The sequence below is a fragment of the Notamacropus eugenii genome, chromosome 6 (genome assembly GCF_028372415.1).
Source record: "Notamacropus eugenii isolate mMacEug1 chromosome 6, mMacEug1.pri_v2, whole genome shotgun sequence".
Classification (NCBI taxonomy): domain Eukaryota; kingdom Metazoa; phylum Chordata; class Mammalia; order Diprotodontia; family Macropodidae; genus Notamacropus; species Notamacropus eugenii.
The window spans coordinates 53,972,953-53,989,616 of record NC_092877.1 but is presented as its reverse complement, the minus strand read 5'-3'; the positions used below and the strand labels follow the sequence as shown (position 1 = coordinate 53,989,616).

General features: G+C 40.7%; 1 protein-coding gene across 4 annotated transcripts in view; it reads right to left on the bottom strand.

Moving 5' to 3' along the window:
• The window catches only part of DOK7 (docking protein 7), a 136,519-nt gene that overhangs the window by 115,809 nt on the left and 4,046 nt on the right, over nt 1-16,664 (bottom strand). For all 4 annotated transcript variants that reach the window (XM_072620089.1, XM_072620087.1, XM_072620088.1 and 1 more), the window contains exon 3: nt 2,609-2,839. In XM_072620089.1, coding sequence (XP_072476190.1) covers nt 2,609-2,839 — 231 coding nt within the window. The remainder of the gene's footprint in view (nt 1-2,608; nt 2,840-16,664) is intronic.

Genomic DNA, 16,664 nt, shown 5'->3' with positions numbered 1-16,664 from the left:
GGTAAAAGATCACAGGAAAAGAATTATATCATACCTTCCTCCAACTCATGCAGTTTCTTAAGACTATCAAATGTTCACCTTTCTATAGAATTTTGAAGTTTGCAAAGCGTTTCCATTATAATAGCCCTGACAGGCAAGTAGTGCTGGTATAATTATTATGTATTTTGTAGACTTGCCTAATATCACATGGCTAGAACGCAGCAAAGCCAAGACCAGAACCGGCATCTGCTGACCCTGAGGTCCAGTGCTCTTCCCACCATGTTATTGATGGGGCACCTAAAATCGTAAACTGAATTTAGAAGGGTTGGTGACCCTGATGTTCTTCTGCTTACCTGGAATGCCACCTCCCTCCCTGCATATCCAAATTTTGCTCATCCATCATGGTTCACCTTAAATTCCAAGTTCTCTGTAACTAACCACTCAAACCCATATATATTACCCTCTAACATCCTTGTCTACACCTCAAGTAGGAACTGAGGGAAAGTGGATAGGGTCTACATAGGCATCTCTGGTACAGGGGAGGAGTGGGGAGAGAGGGTACATAGCTTACCCAGCAGGTCATATGCCTGGGGACAGTGGTGGTGAATTTCTCAGAGAAGCACAGGTAGGAGGCCTAATGTAACCACAACCCATGCTTAGAGGAGGCATTCCACTGGTAAGTAATGAGGGAATCCTAACAGCCATTCACAGATGAATACTGACGCTTAATGCTGTACGTTTTCTAACCACTTGCTGACTAATGAAGAGATAGAAAACAACTAAGAATGCCTTTTGGAGGTTGGCAGATAGAATGGAGCATCTCTTCAGTATCAAGAATTATATCTTTTTTAAAGTACAAGACAAGGAGTTAGGAGAACTAGATTACAGTCCCCATCACTCCTTAGAACATCTAGGTGGCTCAGTGGATAGAGCACGAACCTGGAGTCAGGAAGACCCAAGTTCAAATCTGGCCTCAGATAACTGACTAACTGGGTGACCCTGGCATGTCACTTCATCTCCGTTTGCCTCCATTTCCTCATCTGTAAAATGAGGATAATAATAGCATCTGCTTTCCAAGGTTCTTGAGAAGGCAAACTGAGATAACATTTAATAAGCACTTCGCACATTACCTAACACACAGGAAAAACTACATAAACGTAAGCTAGCTATTCCATCAGTGTCTCGCACTACCTTACAGTAGGCACATCGATTCCCCTCTCTGATACTTGAGCTGTCCTCTATATAAAGTGAGGGGATTGGACTACAAGCTCTCTAAAGTCCCTTCCAGCTTTGGCGTTGGGTTTTATGATTTACTGAAGAATGAATACTGGTCTTCTCTTTCTCTGAACGCTGCTACATTATTATTCAAACTACAAAATTTAACAATCAACTCTCTGCTTTCTTGTATTCTCCTACTTTCCACAGATATCAATAATTTTATATTCTGTAAAGGTAACGAGCATACCTTTTCCCATGTTTTTCCCATGTTGACTAGTGTCGAGTTCAATGAGCACATGCCAATTTAAGGGACTGATATACAAAGGGGAGTTTTCTAAGAAGACTCAATGATTCCAACAACCAAAATGCATCAGGAGCCCATGGAGAATTGTTTTCAAACACATTAGTTTCTGGTTCCCAGGTTTGGGGTCTTAGAAAACTATGGAGGGTGCATATTCTTCAAGTAGTCCCTGTTAACATCTGGTATTAAGGCTCTGCATGGCTGCCTTTTAGGAAAGCTGTAGAAGGGATTCTTGCTTCAGGGAAAGGTGATTGGACTGGATGATTTGGGAGGTGCCTTCCAGCTCAGAGATTCTACAGGTCAACGGTTCCCTATGGTCTTATTTATAGTGCTAAGATACTTCAAGAAACCTTTCATTGTAGAGAAGGTCAAGACCAACCTTAACTCAGCTGAGGACAAACGATGTTCAATTCCAAACTGCCACTGTCCAAATGAATGAATGAATGAACTGTTGTGCATTCTTTTAAAGGTCCCCTTAACATATCTCATTGAAGGAATTTGTCTCTGGTGACTGTGGCAATCCGCTTTTGCCTACATACTAAGCTTCCTCTGGATTTGCTAGTCCTCAGCTAATGAGGGGAGAAAGATACAGTAGGGAAGAGCAGAAGGAACACTAGATTAGATGGCAAGAGAATACAATTCCAGTCTTGACACTCTCACGATGACCTTTGATAAATCACTTCCAGACACTGGGCCTCAATATTTTCTACAAAATGGGGAGAGTTAGACTCTTCCAGGTCTGAAATTCCATGTCCCATATAGAACAAGCATGAGCTTCAATTCAACACAGTATTTATATTTCCTTATGATTAAATGACAACACCCAGTGCAACGAACTCAGTACCAGAGAAACAAAGGCAAAATAAAACCCAGTCCATTCCCTATTATACTCTAATGTGAGAATGAGATAAATACCCAAATAACTACATGTTATTGATATGGTAAGGCACAGGGGCTGTCCAGTAGGATGTAAAACATTAACAAAGGTAAAAGCTCTCCCTCTATGAGCAGAAGTGGACTTCATGAAGCAGGGGGCACCTGCACTGTGCCTTTAAGGAACAGAGAGAAAAATGGGCATAGAAGGAATAAACATAGAGACCACTGCTTTACCTTCCCCCAATGAGTAGCGGATCCGGATATCCCAGGCATACATTGTGTCCTTGCTTTCAAAACCCAGCATCACAGCCTGGGACAGGCAGATAATGGCTAGAGTATGAGTCAAGCCCTCGTAGGGGAGACCAGGATCAAGACCACAGATGTCCTCTAGAGTCACACTGCTCCTCTCCTTGTAACCCTTGGCTCTTTCAGATTTATCCTTGTATACCAACATCAACAGGCAGTCTAGAAGTGACAATCAAAAAATAATGGAAATAGAAAAAAAAGGCTATTAGAGAATAGACTATGAGATACAAACATGTAGCAAATATTTACTATTAACTATTATGAGGTTCTGTGCTAAGAGCCATGGGATTAAGCAGGGGGAAGAGGGGGATTATAGAAGAGAGGGAAAATGGGAGGAGGGGGTAATTAGAAGTAAACACTTTTGAGGAGGGACAGGGTAAAAAAAGGGAATAGAATAAATGGGGGACAGGATAGGATGGAAGGAAATATAGTTAGTCTTTCACAAACTGACTGTTATGGAAGTGTTTTGCATGACTACACATGTATAACCTATATTGAATTGCTTGCCTTCTCAGTGGGGGTGAGTGGGAAGGGTGGAAGAGAGAGAAGTTGGAAATCAAAGTTTTAAGAACAAATGTTAAAAATTGTTTTTACATACAACTGGGAAATAAGACATACAGGCAATAGGGTATAAAAATCTATTTTGCCCTACAGGAAAATAGAGGGAAAGGGGATACGAGGAGGGTGTGATAAAAGGAAAGGCAGATTGGGGGTTTGGAAAATCAGAATGCATACTGTCTTGGGGTAGGCAGAAGGGAGAGATAGAGAGAAAATCTGAAACTCAAAATCTTGTGGAAGTGAATGGTGAAAACTAAAAATAAATAAATAGCTTTTTTCAAAATAAAATAAAAAAAGTTTTAAAAAAAACAGAATAAGCTATTAGGGAACATGTATTATGATTCAGCAAACAGCACTTAGCATTGTCAACATTTATCATCATCTTCATCCTTGAGGACACTGAATCACAAACCAAAATCCCAAATGAATTTTTCTAATTGTCAAAATGCTGACCCAAAATCTAAGTTTCAATTGTACTACATAATCAAAGTTTACTTTTCAGAATAACAGTTGATGGTATCCCTCAAACTGGAACCATTGCATTTTTCTAAAATACCAATAAACTGTGACCAAAAATAATGGCTCATGAATATATTTAGCAGACACTTACCAACTCATCCTATACACCAGTACAGTGAGAGATACAGAGATGCATAAGACATTTCCCCTGCCCTCAGAAAGCTAACAGTCTAGAGAGGGAAAAGACCCAAGGACAAATGATACAAAGCAGTGTCAAATGATATGAAAAGACATATAAAACACTATGTTATCTCAGAAAAAGGAAAACAGAGCTACAAATAGCAATTCTTTCATTTGTGGTAAATTCAAATAGGATGTATTCAATCAACAAGCATTTATTAAGCACCTACCATGTGCCAGCTAGATGGCCCAATGGATAGAGTGCCAGAGGCTGGAGTCAGAAAGACTCTTCTTCCTAAATTCAAATCTGGTCTCAGATACTTACTAGCTGTGTGACTCTGGGCAATTCACTTAACCTTGTTTGCCTCAGTTTTTGCCATTGTAAAATGAGTTGGAGAAGAAAATGGAAAACCATTCCAGTATCTTTGTCACGAAAACCCCAAAAGGAATCATGTAGAGTCATATGTGACTGAAACAACTGAACAACAATCATGTGCCAGACACTGCTAGCTACTCTGCTAGGGACTATAGACACAAAGACAAAGATAAAAAACATGAAACAATGCCTACTTTCAAAACCTCAGATTCTAATGGAGGGAAAGGGGCAGATAAGAGACACAAGTACATAGTAAATTCAGAATAAATAGAAAGAGAATAAATTCAAAGGAATTAAATACGAGGAAGTTTGGACAAAAGGGCATAGCAGCTGAGGAATCAGGCAAGGCTTCAAGTAGAAGATGATATCTAAGCAGAGTATTAAAGCAAAAGGGGGATCTGATGAGGCTAAAATGAGGAGGGAGTACATTCCAGCAAAGGCCAGTGGCCAGGGCAAGGGCATACACATGGATATTCTATGAGAAGAACAGAAAGAAAACCAATTTGGCTGGATTGCAGAGTGTGGTAGGGGGAATGATGTGCAATGAAACTGAAAAAACAGTTTGAAGTCAATTTGGAAATGGTTTTAAAAACTAAATAGAAGAGTTTCTATTTCACACTACAGGCAATAGAGGTGATACTAGAGTCCTTACTAGAATAAGGAAGTGACAAGGGGAGAAAGATCTTGAGTAAAGTACTTGAGAAAGATCGCCTTGGCAACTATGGGAGGGATGAACTAGAGTATGGGATGGGGCCAAGAGTGTACACAGAAGGGGCAGGCTGTCCCCTGGAAAGTCTGGATCTGGGTTGGTGGGATGGATGGATGACACTTGCAGGGGGTACCACAGCAATAGGCAGCACTTTCCCCCTTCCCCCAGTGTTGGTGCCTGCAGTAAAGGCTTATTCACCTGATACCCTGGCTCTGACTTTTGGCTGCAGGTTGAGGAGGGAACACCACCACAGATTCACAGAATCTTATATTTAGAGCTGAAAGAGACTGCAGAAGAAGGAATCTGAGCTGGGCTTTGGAAAGATGGGGCAAGGCCAGTAAGAAGATCTGTGATGGAGAATAGGACTGCAGAGGGACTCCAGCCAGAAGGATACTTGAAGCAAGAAACCAAGGAGTCTGTGTGGGAAACAGCAAATCTGGTTTCAGCATAGGATACACATAAGAGTAAGAGTGATAGGAGAAAGAAATGGAAAGGTAGATGGGGACCAAATCACAGGGGGCCTTGAATGCTCCTGATCACAGATGTATGTCCAAGTAGTTTCTAACCCAAACATGAAATAAGTCAGTTATTTCAATCAATTTAAGTCCCTGTTTTCCTTTTATAAAAAGTAGTCTTGGATATATAAGAAACTAACACAAATATGTAACACCAAGAGTCATTTCCCAATGGATAAAGGTCAAAGGCTATGTACAAATAGCTCTCAAAAGAATAGCAAACTATTAACAACTAAATGAAAGAATGCCTCAAAACGCTAAATAAAAGAAATGAAAATCACAACAATTCTAAGGTTTCACCTTACTGAGATAAGCAAACTGACTGAGCAAATTGACAAAGAAGATAAAACATGGGAAGAGTAAGTGTTGGAGAGGCCATGGAAAGACAAGGACACTAGTGGCACTCTGTCAGTGGTTATGTGAATTCATCAATCATTGTAGAAAGTAACTCAAAAGAAGGTTAAGAAAGTAACTAAAAGGTCCATACCCTTTGATCCAGAGATTCCACTAAGAGGTGAAAGATTAAAAGCTAGGTCTCAAAATATTCATAGCAGCCTCTTTTTCTTCAGTAGCAAAGAAATGGAAATGAAGAAGAAGTCTATTGATTAGAGACTGGATAAACAAACTGTGGTCCATGAATGTAATGGAATAATACTGTGCAGTTAAAAGAAGAATTTGAAGACTACAGAGTAATATAGAAAAATTTACATGAACTGATGTAAAGTGAAACATGCAGACCCAGAAAATAGCATACATAATAATTAGAGCTATGTTACAGAAACAAATAAAAATAAAACAAAAAGAATGATTACAATGGGGACCAAGATTCACTAAAGAAAACACTTCCCACTCTTCTCTGCAGAACACTGCATATAATCCCAGAGTTGGCTGATGTACTTGTTAGTAAATGCTTTTTTTGTTTTTCTCTTTCGTTCTCTCTCTCTCTCTCTCTCTCTCTCTCTCTCTCTCTCTCTCTCTCTCTCTCTCTCTCTCTCTCTCTCTCTCCTTCTCCTTCCCTCTCCCTCTTCTCTCGCTCTCCCTCTTCTCTCCCTCTCCCTCTCTCTCCCTCTCCCCTGTCTTTATGACAAGTGCTAAGTAAAGGACAGAGAGAGCATACATTTAGAAATGAAGGTGATATAAAAATAAAATATCAATAAAAAGTGTTTTTATAGAAAAGTGAGTTTAGGCTTGCATCCAAGTAGGCACTTGGGCAGCCATACAAGCTATTTGTTACCCAGACAGCTGTTCCTCTCTGTGGGAATACTAGATAAGCAGATGTACAAAAACCCTTTGGCTCACGGACAAAGAAGTCACATCCTGTCTACATTCGGAATCCTGAAAACCTTTCAAGAAAACAGAATCCAGCATGCCTCCCACTTCCTGGCAGAAAGATATCAGTTTAGAAGTACAGAATGAGATATTCACTTTCAGACATAGCCAACACGAGGACTTGCTTTGACTAATAATAATGATAGTTTAACAATAATACACCTCTTTAAGATTTGCAAAGCACTTTACATATATTATCTCCTTTGATCCTCACAACAACTCTGTGTGATAGGTGCCATTTTTCTCATTTTACAGAGGAAGCAGAAGGCAAGAAGTGAAGTAACCATAGCCATTTGAGACATGGATTCAAACCCAGTTCTTCTGACTCCAAGTAGAGCACTCTATCCACCAGGTCACCACACTATTTTTGTTATAAGGAGAAACAGCATAGAGTTACTGAAATCTTTTTAAAACAAGGAAAAATCAATAAAATGTTAAAAACAGAAAACAAAAAATGTTCAAGAAGGGACAAGAGCAGGGCAATTTCGTTACTACCATGTTAAATTTAACACATGCTCAAAAAACCCAAGCACAAGTTCACTATTTCACAAACAATACTTTTATTTTTGTTCTTTCTATGATGAAATGTTCACGATGGGTGATAATTGTTAAGTTCATAATAAAAATAAAAGTTTTAAATGAAATAAAATAAAAAAGAATAAAAATAAAATGAAAAAAATTTTTTAGATCAGAATCAAAGGAAAGGAACACAAAGCTTTTGTCTTTCCTCCCTTTAAGATCTTTGTCTTTTGGAGCATACAAAAGATATTTCTGATCAGTGTTGATGGTCTTCATCTACAATGCAGCAACAGTACCCCCAATACCTAGAGAATCATGAGGTTAACAAATTGGGTTAACAATAACTCAATAAGGATAGAAAGTACATTATTAGCCCATTTCTGTGGCTCAGAAAAGCTAAGTAACTGGACCATTGTCAAAAAGGTAGTCAGAGCCAAGACACGAAGTCAAATCCAGGCAGTAGTCTCTTTCATTATGCTACATGGTTTCTCTCTAGTGTAGGTTATTTCCAACTCTGGATAAGGGAAGGCTCTTACTGAGTAAAACTTTTACTGAGTATCCCTTTAGAAACACCAAGAATGAATCCAACAGAGCAATATAACAAAGATTAAAATGAGATCATCTTCCCCATGAAAATGTTATTGGGGCTCCAAAGGAAGGGATCCATTTTGTAGAGAAATCTGTTCAAGAAGAACTATTTAAAATAAGGAAGGGACCTTTGATGCATCAGGATTGAGAAAAGAGGGGATGGAAGGGGGGAAGAGAACAAAAAAATACCATCAAGAAACTGAACTTCAATTTGTTGAAGTGATCAGTGGGAATATTCATGAAAGTTTCTCTTTATACTCAGCACAGCTGCGATGAAAGACTCACTTCTCCCCAATGAGAATTCTAGAATGATCACTCACATGCTTTGCATACCTACAACACATATGAAGTTCAAGGATGGATCCTTCTGAGATGAGATGACTTTCTCCAGAGACCTTTGAGACTATAAATGTATATTACCCAATCTCAACCAGGCCCTCCTTGCAGCACAACAAGGTTCTACTTCTCCACAAGGTAATCTTTAATCTTACTCACCACTCAACACAGTTGTTCAAAGCTCTTCTCTCCACAAGCCTACCACAATACCACCCCTTCTCAGATGAGAACCTTCGCATATAATCCACTTGGGGGGAGGGATATCAAGGTTATTGGGCACAAATTCCTTATTTTTCCTTTATAATATCAGCTCCCACTATCACATTATAGGATCATCAATCAGAGGTAGAAGACACCCTAAGAAGTCAATTACTCCAAATCATCCATTCCACAGATGAGGAAAATGAAACCCAAAAAGATTTAATGACTCATCCAAGGTCACATAGAGGCAGGATTCAAACTTAGGTCCTGTAACTCCAAATCTAGCAATCTTTCTACTGATCCACACTACCTCTTGGTTCTATTAGTCCCTAATGAAGAGGGGGCCCTTCAGTCTCTCTATATGAAACTTTGATCCTATCCCCTCCCATTATTTCCAGTTCTGCCTTATCTCCAATCTCTCTTTATCAATTGGTTTCTTACCTCTTGCCTACACTGAGGTTTAAATCTCTCCCATTCTTAAAAAGCCCTCACTAGAAGCTACCATCCCAATGAGCTGCGGTTCTACATGTTTATCATGGGTAAATCCCTTTAAAAAGTCATCATAAAACCTCAAATGGGCTTCCAATCTCATAATTCACCCATTCTTTGCCCAGTTCCTTCTCCAAAGTTACCAATGATCCATTAACTGCTGAATCTAACAGCATTTTCTCCATTCTCATCTCACTGAGCATCCCTGAAGCCTTGGTTACTCTTTTCTCCTTGACCTCCCCTCCTCTCCAGGTTTTCTTGCTCCCTCTTGGCTCTCTTCCTACCTAACCATTTCTTCTCAGCCTTTATCCCTAGATTTTTATCCATGTCATTTCTACTAACTGTGGGTATGCCGTAAAGTTTGTCCTGGATTCCCTTTGGCTTTTTTTCCCTAGACTTTTTAACTAGATGATCTCACCAGCTTCCATGCTTTCAATCATCTCTCTGCAGATTATTTCCAGAACTACATCTAGCCCTAGTCTTACACATTTAGAGGCAGATGTCCAGCAGACGTGTCAAACAAAATAATCTTTCTCCCCAACCCAAGCTCTCTTCTAAACTTCCTACACTGCCTGTAATTCACAGAATCATCCAATGTTAGAGCTGGAAAGTACCTTAGAAATAAATTAATCTAACGCTCCCATTTTACATATGAGGAAACTTTAAAAAAGGGGGTGGGTGACTTGTTCACAGTTATGTAAGTAATAAAGAACAAAGCTGGTATTTGAGCCTAAATTTTCTGGCTCCAAATCCAATATTCTTTCCATTGGGTCACACTGTTGCTCACTAGTATCAAGCAAAGGAGACAGGAAGGACCCTTTATGGTAGAGAATGAATCCCACAAAGGTCAGATCATCTTTCCTGGTATCTGTGTTCTCTCAATGCTGAGAAGGTGCTGGGTGGGGGGAGATGGGAGAGAGTCTTATATAAACAGATTGCTATCTAAAGTTCAGTGACTTGCCTCAATTAACACTGTAAATTAGTGGATGTGGTGGCCAGAGGAAGTGATTCAAGGTCTCTCTGAAAAACTTTGGAATGGATTGCATGACATAGTAGACACTGGCACAGGACCACCCACCATGGCATGCCTCCATTAAAGAAGATCCTATGCTCTTGAGCAAAGCAGAATTGAAGGAGCTCAAAAGAAATGTGAGATATACAAATTTAGGGACTCTACCCCAAATGATCATATGGACTATTTGTGCCCGAACTGTGGTAGAATGTACCAAGCTTGTCATGGTCTGATCAGCCACAATCGGGCACAATATAATATGACTCTAACATAGTGATGTCATTTTGGTCCTCTTCCGGAATGAAGGACAATAATCAGTTAGTGGTAGAATTGGAACTAAAAACTAGATCTCTCGATTGCTCATCCTGAATGCCTTTTCTACTATCTAATATTCAACTGCACACTAAGTGGAAAAACACTGGACTGGAGACCTTTGTTCAAAACCAGCCACTCTGAAGCTGAGTGGTTGTACGACCTTTGTCAGGTCACATAACCACTGTATGTCCTGATCTCAGTCACCAACTCCTGTCTCATCATTCCAATTAACTATGGTTCTACATTTTTATCATGGTTGTTTTAGAGTGGGCGTTTTGGCCTTTCCTAATTAACTGCCCATCCTTATTCCGCTTCCTTTGATCTGCAAACAGATTCCTGCCAAACTTCTAAAGCAAACAGCAGCTGCCCAGGCTGTTTTATGCACAATTTCTAAAGAAATCTAATTTCCAAACATCTCTCCTTCTTTCTCTTTCTCTCCACTCACTGCCTCTTACCCTCTTGCTGTACCCCACCATTCCACATTTTTCTGTCTTGACCATGTACAAAGTGCTACTAGGAAGGGGCAGAAAAGGGATATAATAGAAAAGGGAACTGACTTGCTCAAGGTCACCAACATAGTGAATGACAGATCAGAAATAGGAACCCATATCTTCAGATTCCAAGACCACATTCTCCTCCAATGCATCATGGTGCTGTGGCGGCAACCTTAGATTCTTGAAGGGCATGCCAAAATATTACAGGTCCTATCACAAGGCAAAAACTTCCAGCATTGGTAAGGCAATGAAGTGGGTAAGTATGAATAAAGGTAGCTGAGCCAAGTACACAGAAGCTCACCCCTGAGGGTTGTTGTGAGGATCAAATGAGGAAAATATTTGTAAGAATCACTGCATATAGTGCCCAGCACATAGAAGGTGCTCCATAAATGTTAATTATTGTTGCTTTGAGGTTATTCTTATCATCATCACCATCATTACATCCATTTTACAGAAGAGGAAGTTGAGTCTAAATCTTGGAGCCCCAGGGTCATTGCTAGTAGTGGGTGATCTAATGGGAACTCAAACACAGGGTTTCTGCCTCTACTGCACATGGTGGGCTCTCTCCCTGAAGCATGGTCTGCCGTATGGGTTTTATTTGTAAGTTGTTCAAGGAAAGGGGCTTTATCCTTTACTTATCCAGCTTCCCCCAGAAATAACTAGCACTGTGCTGAGCACAGAGGAGGTATCCATTGGCTGATTGTGCAAAACCCTGGTAGGATTGTTAGCAGTCTTTAAAGGGCAGAAGGGAGGGTGGGGTTGAGAGAAGAGGGAAGGGGAGGAAAGGAGGGCATTCCAGAAGGCAGTGTGAGATGAAAAGTTCAGAATGAGAAGGCTGGACAAACAAGCTAAGCTATGAGGTCATCTGCCTGAGTGGGAAGGGAAAGAACGGGGAGGGGAAGAAGAGAAGACAAAGTAGGTGTCTAGAGTAATCTGGTGCAGGGTCTTCGAAATGGAATTTGAGGAACTGGAAAGGCACATTTACTATGTGGGATTAAGGGTGAGTGACAAGTTTGGAACAACTGCTGGCCACGAAGGACCTTGGATATAGCATTCAGAACAAATACTAGAGTGCTAAGGAAAGATACCATTGCTTGTCTGTCCTTGCTTACTACAACTCCCCAACATCACATGTGCCCTCCAGCAGAGCTCCTAGAGTCTCTGACTCTCCATGTGCCCTGCCTCTTCCCATCTCTATGCCTTTGCTCAGGCACATGCTGTGAGTATTCCCTGAAACAATGCCTGTGTCCACACTTGTAGGTACTGAGAGGCAATGTGGACTAAAGGGAAGAGCACTGCCCTCACGGTCGTAAGACCTGGGTTCAAGTCCTGACTCTAAGATTTGTTAGATGTGTGACCCTTCAGTCATTTTTCTTGAGCAAGTCATTACTGATAATAACCTGCAGCTTCCTCACTTCCACCACACATCTGTCCACTGTTGATTCTCCCAAGATTCACCCATTGACATTAGCATCACTGGGAGAATTTGGGTGTTAAAGGGATAGGCATCTGTTAACAAGTAAGTGCCCCACTCATTTATAATGACCCTCCCAGCCAGGTCTCCACCTAGTGGAGTGCCTGTCCAAGACACACATGCAGATGGGCTCAGCAAATGAGAGATCCATCTGGCTCCATGACAGATTGACCAGCAGATGTGGTCCGTCTACCTTGCTTTTCTAGGGTTAATGATCAAGATAATGTCTCTTTTATATTGTTCTGGGGTTTGATACAGTTGTTACAATGTTTGATAAAATGTTATCTTGTTAAACACTAATCAACTTATTTAGGGGAAACCTTTTTTTAAGGGAATAAATAAGCTTCTGAAATGAAGCCCAACTGAGAGGGGAAACTAAGAACTAAGAACAAGAAAAATGAAGTCCTCCTTCAAGGCCTCCTCACTTAATTCAACAAGCATTTTTAAGCTAGATATGAGCACTGATAGCCCTGAGGATAAAATGACTAGTATACAATGGCCTCCGCCCTCTACAAGCTCAGGTTGTACTGAAATAATGATGATAATGATGATGGTAAAAGCTAACATTTATATAGAGAGCTTACTACGTGTCAGGCCCTGTACTATCGTTGCCGTTCACTCATTCAGTGAACTTTCATTCATTCATCCAATTCTTTGTGATTTCATGGACCATAACACACCAGTGTTGTCCGCTGGGAGTTTTGTGGCAAAGATAATGGAGTGGTTTGCCATTTAGGCAAACAAAGGTTAGGTGTCACACAGCTATTAAGTGTCTAAGGCCAGATCTGAACTCAGGTCTTCCTCACTCCAGGCTCAGAGATCTATCCACTGAGCCACCTCACTATTATCTCATTTGATTCTCACATGAACCCTGGGTGGGAAGGGCTATTATTATTCCCATTTTACAGAAGGGGAAAATGAGGCAAATAGAGGTTAAGTGATTTGCCCAGGTTCACACAGCTAACTTTCTGAGGCCAGATTTGAACTCAGGTCTTTCTGACTCCAGGCCCAGTGCTCTATCCACTGCATCACCTAGTTGCTTGTTTGCATGTACACAGGTAAGTAAATAGCAGGAGATTTGGAAATGGTGAGAGCATCCCTGGGAGACCTGGAGACCAGGAGAAGTTTCCCTGAGGAGATAACACCTGAAGTGAACTTCAAAGTAAAAAGGGGAGGGGGAACAAGTATTTGTTAAGCACCTACTATGTGCTCGGTCTGGTATTAAGCTCTTTACAAAGAAAAGATTCTGAGAGGCAGAAACATGGCTGAAGTGTCTTTTAGGAAGGGGAACTGTCTTGTGCAAATACATGGTGTCTGGATAAAGCATGCTGACTTTGAGGAACAATTTGGGTAAAATGTAGAACTCACAAAAAGGAGCGATATGAGATAATAGTGCTAGGCTACATTTAAATTATGCTTTATGTTTACATATGTTTATGATTTTGATCTCATTTTATCTTTCTGAGGCTGCGAGTTAGAAGATATCATCATCCCTATTTTACAGATGGACAAACTGAGGTAAACAGTGGGGACGTGACTTTCCAAGAGTCACCCAACTAGTAAGTAACTGAGGCTAAATCTGAAACTTAGGTCTTCTTGACTCCTAACGTATCCACTGCACCCTCTAGGTACCTCTCAGATAAGAAATGGAGTTAAAGTCAGATTGTTAAAGTCAAGGTCCCAAAAATCATGATTATGTAGAGGTGAAAAAAAAGCAATTGGAATCCAAGGATCTGAGTTCAAGTCCTGATACTAATAGATATTATTTATATTACCTTAGTCAAGTCACTCAATTTCTCTCAGTCTTAACTTTCTCATCTATAAAATGAGGATCTCTAAGGTCCTTTTACACTCTAGCTCTATGACCCATCATAAGGAGCTAGCAGCATGACATAATGGAAAGAGAGCTAGTCTAGAAACCAAGAAGACTTAGACTCAAATCCTGCCTCTTACATACACTGGCTGCGTGACCTTGGCTGGGCCATTTAACCACTCTGGGTAACTCTTCAGGATTACAAATTGCAGAAAGAGTATCGGCCTACACAAGGTAGAGGAAGTCCTTACCCATGAGTTCTCTATACCAACGAAATTCTGATCTAGTCCCTCTCCCCAGTTTTGTTCTAGAGATATAAAGCCATTGAAGGTATTTGGGCATGGGGGCAACATGGATACCTTGGTAACTCAGGAAGATTATTTTGAAAGCTATGCAAAGGATGGCTTAGAGACAGGGAAACGTAGGAAGATGGAGGAGGAATTAGGAGGTTACAACAGTTGTTCAGACAAGAAATGATAAGGACCTGAATGAACTAAGGTGGTAGACGTATGAATGGAAAGACAGGGACACATCTGAGAAATATCCTGGAGACAGAACTCATAGAACCTGAAATGGATAATTGGAAAAGAGGGAAGAGACAATCAGTAAGCATTTATCAAGCACCTCCTTTTTGCCAGACACTTAGCTGGGCATGTTTTGGGGCCCAGCGTATGATCTCCTGTGCCATATTGCTCTTTGGGGCCATAATGAGATCCCAGGTCTGAACCTTTACTGCTTTATTATGGCACAGGAGATCTAATGCTGAACCTCAGAACATGAAGACTTGAGTTCAAATCTCACATTGCCTGAAAGGGAAAAAAACAAACCATTGTTACCTCATCTATTCAATCAACTCCAGTGGCTGGTCCCCTATTGTCCCCAGGATAAAGACAAAATCCAAATGTTCAGCTTTTAAAGCCCTTCACAACTGGGCTTCCTACCTTTCAGTCTTCTTATGCCTTACTTCCACACCCATACACATTCTCTTTGACTCAGTGACACTGGCTTCTTTGCTGCTCCTCATTTTCCCTGGCTGTCCTCCATACCCAGAATGCTTTCCCTCCTCACCTCCACCTCCCGGCTTCCTTCAAGTCTCAGCTACAATTGTACCTTCTGCAAGAAGCTTTTACCAATCCCCCATCATCCTAGTGGCTTTATTATTTTGAATTCATCCTGTCTATATCTTGTTTGTACACAGTTGTTTACATGTTGGACTATAAGCCTCATGAGACGAGGAGCTATCTTTTGCCTTTCTTCGTATGTCATGGCTTAAGAGAGTGCCTAGAACAAGAGAGACACAAAAATATTTGTTTTAAAATTGATAAATGAAAATAAAACAAAATTTAATTCTAAAAAAAAATCTTTATGACCTACAAAAAAAAATCCTACCTGACCCTCAGTAGCTTTGTGATCCTGGACAAGTCACTTTATTTTAATGCGTCTCAACCATATAAGTTCCTAGGACTTCTGTAAATAAGTCATTGAGGGGTCATAGACGTTTAGTCCAAGGAAGTCTCTCCTTGGCAAAATCACAGAACTGTCAAGTATTATTATTGGGGCAATAGAGAAATTTAGGCAAAGTGCTACAAGGAATCAGAAGTCAAACAAGCAAATTATATTACAAGTCACTTATTTCCAAGAGTTGTAAGACATAGTGCTTTAGGAGGTCAGAGAGGGAAGACAGTTACCAAAAGTAAATTCTCTACCTGCCTATCACCAGACCAGGGATGGGGAGACTGCCTGCAGCTTCAAGGCCACATGTGGCCCTCTAGGTCCTTGGGTGTGGCCTTTTTACTGAGTCCAAGTTTGACAGAACAAATTCTTTTATTTAAGGGATTTGTTCTGAGAAGTTTGGATTCAGTCAAAGGGCTGCACTTGAGGACCTTGAGGCCACAGGTTCCCCACCCCTGCACTAGACCTTCAAGCTGGATGGCTCCTCCAAGTAAGTGTTGTGACCCATAGCAGGCAGGGAAGACAAGAAGCATGCAATGGGACATTCTGTCACCACCCTCCCAGCCTTGTACCGCACACACACTGCTACTCTACTACTCTGAGTCCTCACTTTCAGGTATCTCAAGGCTTCGGGAAAAAACTCATTTTTACAGCATTTAGAGAGTTTACAAAGTAATCACTGCATTAAAAAAAAGCCTGAGGTCCCCTGTTTTTACAGGCTGCTGCAAGAAAATCATACACTCGTCGTATCCCAGAGGAGAAGAATATCCAGTTTGCCTTCAAATCCCAATCAGCAAATCCCCTTTAGCATGGGGCAGGCCTGTGGGTATGAACACTTCCTCCAGGGACGGAGAATTCAAGACACATAAGAGAAATCTATTTCCTTGGTGCAGAGCTCTGACTATTAGGAAGTTACATCTTAGTTGGACCCTTCCTTTAAATTTTATCCAACTCTCCAACACCTAATCTCTGGAACCACAAAGAATATATGTAATCACTCTTCCACACAACCCTTAAAATATTGGAAGATAGCTATGATGTGGTCTGACCCTATGGTCTTAACTATATAGAGTCAGACAATGAATTTGTTGGTGTAAAAACAAAAATCAAAACCAAATTAAAAGAGGAATATATGGCACAAAATTGAGGTAACTCCATCCTGATC